The 7,534-nt window shown below is 42.4% G+C and overlaps 1 protein-coding gene across 1 annotated transcript; it reads right to left on the bottom strand.

Moving 5' to 3' along the window:
- Positions 1–47: 47 nt before the first annotated feature.
- On the bottom strand, positions 48–6,431 carry LOC134628927 (aspartate aminotransferase, cytoplasmic-like). Its single transcript, XM_063475764.1, has 9 exons — positions 6,189–6,431; positions 3,969–4,150; positions 2,983–3,106; positions 2,735–2,847; positions 2,493–2,597; positions 2,193–2,343; positions 1,888–2,053; positions 1,442–1,584; positions 48–1,127 (listed from the first exon to the last, which is right to left on the bottom strand). The coding sequence occupies exons 1-9, from the start codon at positions 6,295–6,297 to the stop codon at positions 988–990; spliced, it is 1,233 nt and encodes a 410-aa protein (XP_063331834.1). The 5' UTR covers positions 6,298–6,431; the 3' UTR covers positions 48–987.
- Between the last annotated feature and the right edge of the window lie 1,103 nt (positions 6,432–7,534).

A 7,534-nucleotide genomic window follows, 5' to 3' on the forward strand; every position in this document is an offset into this window, starting at 1 on the left:
CACTGTCTCATAAGAAGGTAGATATGGGAAAAAACAAAACACATACACAGAGTTCATAATTTAATTTGGTGCGAACGCCATTACAAACACCACTTAACATGTGACTGCGGCATAGAACAGGTTCTGAGGTCTGATCAGTGGCTTCTTACAGCAAATGACCTTACAGAAGCTTTGTGTAACAACATAAGGGCACTGCAGGGTGGAAACAAAGTAACAGAGAGAGGAAAAAGGTGATTTTTGTTCAATGATGGCACAGAAGGCGATTTTGTTGACTTAGTGGCTAAACAAATTATCTTCTGCCGTATGTCTAACAAGGCAACACAGCATCAGGCATGTGCTTTACCTTTGAGAGATGATGATGATGGGGATGATGACCGTTGAACTTTAACACAACAAAATAAAGTCAAACATATTCAGCATAGTAACAAAACAATTTGGTGCTGTGTATGCAGACTGCCACAGATTACAGTACCAGCTTTTATATTCTAATGGCTAAAAACAGGAAAGTGATTTGTTGTGGTCTCAGTGCTTATGAATGAAATGGCAGGACTCTAACAGTAATTACATCTATTTACACGACTTTTCCTGTGCTGCAGTTTGTTCAGTACTACTGTTGTGTAGGAAGCATAATAATTTCATCGCAAATCTTCCCAGTCCACATTCTGGTGCCCAGTTTGAGTGGAATGATTTGGACTGCACAGAAGCTTGCGGCAACAATTCAAACAAATGATGGGGTTGTCACGTCTGCGTATTCGATCATACCTGGCTGTGTGCAATCAAGTCTCTTCCAAAAACCACTGTACCTCCCATAAAATGACGCCGTCATGTGAGAACAAAAACACATCCTTCCTCCCGTTGGTTCAACTGCAAATTGTGAGGATGCAATTTGACCAATAGGAGGAGAGGATAAGCAAAGAGAGGGACACAGACACGATGAAACGTCCTGTGGCGTACAGGAGGCAGGAAGTGGGCGGGCACAAATGGCCTTTATTGGACTTTGGTGACGGCCTCGTGGATGGACTGAGCGACGTAGTCGATGTTCTTGCTGGTCAGGCCGCACATGTTGATGCGACCGCTGGCCATCAGGTACACGTGCTTCTCTTTGATCATGTACTCCACCTGTTTGGCTGTAGCACAAATTGCAACAGAGTGAGTGAACTTCATAAATGATGTGAAGATAAAGTGAGCCAAGACCGCTTGTTTCAAACAGAATATGAACTGAGGGGCTGCACAAAAGTCAAGTATAAGATATATAAAGATACTTTAACTGTGAAGAGCAGAGTCCAAGAACAGAAACATCAAGTTTAATAGGTCTCCTTTAAGGATGTTTTGGGTATCTTGCAGGTCCCTCCACCATTGTGACGCTTAACTCTGATAATCCCAGTATGTTAAAAGCAGGATGTGCTTCTACATTAGTGCGTGTATGTATGTTTTCACTCACGAGTTAGGCCGGTGAAGCTGAACATGCCAATCTGCTGAGTGATGTGGTCCCAGGTCCCCGGGGTGCCCAGAGCTTGCAGCTTGGCCTTCAGCTGATCCCTCATCAACAGAACTCGGTCTGCCATGGTCTTCACATTACCCTTCCTAAAGCGGGGAGGCGGGATGGAGACAAGTGGGGATATTTAAAAAAGGACATAAGACAGGATATGAGAGTAAAAGTCAGCTGACAAAGACTATAAACCTCTAAAAGTAATAGCACATGAGAGAAAGGCCAAGTGTTTCCAAAGTTTCAAAACCATGCTAGCATGCACATTTGGCAACAAGCATGCATGTGCATGCACCGACGAGGAAGGTAAGTTATTAATATTATTTGAATAATCAGGTAAAAGATGAAGGGTTAGCAGGAGCTAGTATGCTAATATTAAAGCGCTGACTGATGGAGCGTACCATTCTTCAAACAGCTCAGGGCTGTTGAGGGTCTTGCTGACAATGCGTGCCCCCTGAGAAGGTGGGTTGGACCAGGTCGTCCTGACAATCTTCTCCATCTGGGACAGAACGCGGGTTAGGTTCTCGTTGTCCTTGGAAACCACTGTCAGGTTCCCCACTCTCTCATCTGTAAGTAGAGACAGATAAAATATGGCTCCATATAAAACTAATTCGAGGGTAAGTAGAGGTATAAACAGTATAAACTTATTTTTGGCTAAAACACACAAGACTGTATGCATGAATGTACGTGGACCATGAGTACTCACTGTACAGGCCAAAGTTTTTGGAGAAGGACTGAGCTATAAAAAGCTCAAAGCCCTCGGAGACAAAGAAGCGGATGGCCCAGGCGTCTTTTTCCAGAGAGCCTGAGGCGAAGCCCTGGTAGGCGGAGTCAAAGAACACATACAGCTTCCTCCTCTGGAGAAGGAAGAGGCGAAATACATACATTAAAATTTAGTTCATTTCTTTTTTAATTACACATTAAAGCAATTTTAAAAAAGAAGATATTTATGGTGAGTTAGACACCACCAAGGCCATCAGATGATGGTAAAATAATGTCTTTCTACCTTCATCACTTCTGCAATCTGCTTCCATTCCTCCTGGGTCGGGTCGGTGCCAGTGGGGTTGTGTGCGCAGGCATGGAGGACAAAGATGGAGTACTCTGGAGCTTTCTGCTCAGAGAAGACAAATAATGAGTAAAAATATTTAAAATAAATGAAAAAAAAATGCTCCCAAAGAGTCTTCTTGTTTTCATGTCACTGTCTGTTGGGTTCTTGTAACTAAACAGGAGTCATCGTTCCATCCTCACCTCCAAATCATCCAGGAACCCAGCGAGGTCCAGGCCCCTCTTGGCAGCATCCCAGTAGTGGTAGGGGCGGATATCTTTGAAGCCAGCATCAGCAAATACACCATTGTGGTTCTCTGGAAGAGGAAACGTTCAGCAGGTGTTTACCACTCAAATCAGCTCTGATACCCACTGAGACGTTCACTCCATTATCGAAAAACAGTCAAACTTTCTCAACTACAATTTCCTGCATCCTAAAACTGTCCACTAACCCCAGGTGGGTGCTGAGACGTAGACAGGCGTGGCTGTGTTGTTGACGCCGTTGTACCACCGCCGCAGGAACTCTGCCCCAATCCTCAGTGCACCTGTCCCACCCAGAGCCTGGACTCCTCCAACCTGTGAGAGAAAACGGGCAGTGGGAAACGCAATCAGAGAAATATACGTATGATATTAAATACATGTTGCTTTTCACAGTTCGGCCGGTGAATTTTGTGATAAGGTTGCAGGTCATGCCTGCTTCTGAACACTGCTGTTAATATGCACGAATTTAATTCACCAAGACTTGTTGGTCTTCCAGACCTTGCCTTCACAGTTTTTCCTGCCCTTATTCTCTTGTTTTTCACTTTTTTCCCTATTTTACCTAAACTGTTGCAGTGGTAAATGCTCATATTTAATATAAATTAAGTTTTAAATAATGAGGTTGCAGGGAAGTCTGCGCACAAGAATTCCCTGTGAGTCAAAATCGCAGGCTTCAGATTGCTTTTTCTACTCTTCCTTGACCTCATGTAGATCCTAAGAGGCCATCGCCTTCACACAGCTATGGCCGTGAGCACAACAGCTCCTCCCACCTACTGTTCAAACTTTGCAAGGGGCAGCCAATCAGAAGAAATCTGCCTTAAAAGGAGAGGAAATAAAGGTGCTTGGGTGTGACAGACGATAAACTGAGGGGTTCAGTGTATTCAGAACTAATACACCACTACTATTGGAGTCTGAGAAATAAAAACATGGAGCTTTAAATTAGGGTTTCTAAGGACGTTTAAAAGAGATTAAAGATGCATGCAAACCTGATCAGCTGATACCCATCCAGTTATGTCCATTAATCAATGGAAAGCTGAGGTATAGATTAAAATTTAAAGAACTTTTAATCAATGTAAAATGTGCTTTTATTTCCTTTTTATTTCACTGCAAAAATAAACAACATTTATTACATTTGCTCCAACTGTTCAAAAACCTCCATGTGTCAGTGTGCATGTCCCACCCTGTTCTCCTTGATGGCAGGGCTATCGTCTCCCAGGGCGACCTTTGAGGCAGCGGAGCGGAACTCTGGCAGACCGAGGATGGGCAGGTACTCGTGGTTCAGGCTTTCGTCCTCCACGATGAGCCGCTCCACCTTTTTCACCACTGGCAGCACCCAGGGCTGGCAGTCATCAGTACGGTAAGCTGGAGGGGACACAAAGCAAAGCAAATGTTAATCCAGAAGCCACAGGTATTGCTTCTTAGGGACAGGTTGTGTAGACTATTACTCATGCCTGCACTTCACAAAAAAGCTTTTTTATGCTTAGTATTACATTGATAAATATTTACAACTGATATACTAGATAACTAAATACAAACACTTTGTTTCTGCTGCTTGCGTCACTGTGTATAGCGCCATATCACCGAGTATTACAAAATTATAGATAATACTTCAAAGATAAAAATGGTAATAACACAGCACTGCAATCTGCAAATAGTAAAGTGAATAGAAGAAAATGCGCACATGAAAGAATAAACTGCCATTTAACTTCATATGATGCCATATAAACTTTGAAGGTCACAGGCAAACATGTGTGTAGCACATATCTGACTCCTTAGGAACTTGTGCTCCCTCATACTGGTCTGGAGCGTGGGCAGAGCAGTATCACATATCAGGGTTTGGCAGCGGCGGTACACAGTCACTCAGGGTCCAAAGGCAAGCACACTTAAAAGGTCAAACATGCTTATGGTGGCTTTGGGGTATGCAAAATAATTCTGTGTGTGGCCAGTACAAAATCTGAATAGAGCCCAATCTGACATCACTTTACCTGAAAACGCAGTTCAAGTGGCAAACAGGCCTGGAGAAATCTGGAACCCAGAAAACTCTTCCTGTTGCTTTTGTGGACTCGCTTTTAACATAATTTAACATATTAACTGATCCATTTCCACACAGAGAGAGGCACTAAATTATAGAGTTAATATAAAACTACTGGAATGGTTTCTCCAGGGCAAACTGGTTTAGTGCTCAGTTTTGTTTTGGCAATGACCAGAAAAAGTGAAACTACTGAATTTTAATAATCCTGTAGGGAGCACTTTGATCGTTAAATCATATTCTGCCCATTAGCTTTTGCTCATATTTTGCATTTTGACTCTTGCCATAAAGTGTACATGCAGGCTGTGCACATGAAAAGGTGACAAACTGCTAGCTCTACATTACATCCTAAAGGCAGAATATGTTAATAGATTCTACAGCAGCTACATCAGAGTTTTGCCTTATTCTGGCTGACCTGAAGTAACTAAGTATTAGTTCACTTTAGCCAGAAGCATCGGGCTAGGAGCAGGATAGACTAGGCTCATACGAGATGACACATCTGGCACATTGGGGTTAATGTTGAAACTGTTGGGATACAAGTGTCAACCTGTTAACCCTATTAAAGATGGCTAAAAATTGTCTGCTGGTTTATTACAGCAGAATGAGGATAAAATAACACTAAAGAGATATTTTACAGTGCACGTTAAGTAAGGGACACAAACTAGCACAAAACCTTCCAAATGAGACACGACTTTAGCATTCATTCTAAAAACTGAACACACTTTCTTACAAAACTTTCCTACCCAACCAAGCAAACTAATGACAGTTTCAAGGACTTACCTATTATGTATCACACAATGATTGACAACGTCGCAACAAACACGACTCGTAAGATTACATATTAAAAAATACTAAACTACTTTGATGGTACTACGTAAGAAAACTTCAGCCTGTAAGTTCCTGCTTTGACAGGATGTTAGTGTGTAAGTGGAGAATGATGAGTTCAAGGACAGATGGACAAGTAAAACAAGTCACAGCCGCTATGCGTTTTAACATCATGATTTTAAAGTCTTTAAATGAGAAGTGTTTTGTGGTACGACATGAAGCCCTACTTCCTGGAACTGTCAATTCTTTCAGTGAGAGGTGTAACATTTGCACTAACAATGAAAAAATTCGAGCAATTTACTTGCCAACATGAGAAGAAGCTAATGCTAGCTTTGCCGCTAGCAGCTTGCAGCGAAGGTCATATATCAAAAGCTGCTTACGTGTGCGAACATGATACCACCGCCATCGCCCGAATGTACCAAACAATGGAAGCTACAAAAAGATAGGAAACACAGCTGATGCGATGTGTTTATGCTTTACAGTGCCACTACAAGAGAGAGCAAGCCAACCTAGCTTTAGCATTAGCTGACATCTAGCATCTCTTACCTCCGACGCCCAGATTCACCTTCTGTGGATGGGTGTCCTCTCTGAAGTCAGCGGTCAGTTTGAACACGGCTACCGGGGGAGCCTGGGGCACGTCGCTAAACAGGGACATGGCTCGGGATGAAGCAGACGATGATCCCGGTGTTGTGCAAGAGGAGCAAATGAGGAATGGGTGTTTCTAGAGACAGACCGGGTTTACAGGTTCACCTTCACTCAAACTGGACCAGGACGCAAGAAATAGGCATCAGTTCAGCTACCAATAGGAAGGGGCAGAAAACTGACGCAGCCTGTCAAGTAGCCAATGAGAGCGGAGAAATATCTTGTAGAAAAAAACTACAATTATACCATAAGAAAGAAGATAATAAACCCGTGACGAGTGATAATAAGTCTATAGTCTTTGTAGTCTAAATAAGCCCATCTCACTGGACAAATTCGTGCCATAGGGATTTGTCCCATTTTAAAAGTAATCTATAAATAAATAAATGATGTGACATAATTCATACTCATAGTTGCCGACAACTGGACGCTAGTGATGTGCGATACCACTGATTTCCTTTCCGAATATTCAGGGTGGTATAAACGATACTGATCCGATACCGATACTTTGTACAAAAACTTATTTTATTTATTGTATCTCAAATTATAGCGTCATAATGATTACAGGACATCAGATTACTTGTTCTTATCACTTAATAATGCAGAGTTCATCATATAGAAATAAAAAAACTGAAGTTGTGCGCTATTTGAACACCTTGCCTGCCTGCATCACTAAAGGACTCCGTGAGAGACGACTGTCTCGCCCTAGCAGCACCTGTCCCTGTCCTCCTCTTCAGTTCGTCTCAACATACGCTCGTCATATTCTGTGATATGATTTACTCTGAGGTGTTTGACAAGGTTAGTGATGTTGCCACAACCATACATGCCAACCCTCCTGATTTTTCCGGGAGAATCCCGAATTTCAGTGCCCCTCCCGAAAATCTCCCGGAGCCACCATTCTCCCGAATTTCTCCCGATTTTCCACCCGGGCAACAAAATTGAAAAACCATATCGCAGAATTCATAGCGCAGCCCAGCCAATTCCAGTTTCCAACAATGGCGGCAGCTACTTAGTTTTAATATTACTCTTATTTCTCTTTCTGGGTCGCAAAAAAACTTTTAACATATTTTCAGCTGAGAATGTAGCTGTGTAAACTTATGTATTTTTTTCATAAACAATTCGTGATAAGAGTAAGTGCTTCAGATAATCAGACTTTCTTATCAAACCATCTTCGAAATTGATTGAAGTCTGATAGTGCGTTGATGTAGGATCTGCAATCTACCACAAGGGGTCAGTGTTGCTCTGCAGAGAAA

This window comes from Pelmatolapia mariae, linkage group LG6 (genome assembly GCF_036321145.2).
Source record: "Pelmatolapia mariae isolate MD_Pm_ZW linkage group LG6, Pm_UMD_F_2, whole genome shotgun sequence".
In the NCBI taxonomy this organism is placed as follows: Eukaryota; Metazoa; Chordata; class Actinopteri; order Cichliformes; family Cichlidae; genus Pelmatolapia; species Pelmatolapia mariae.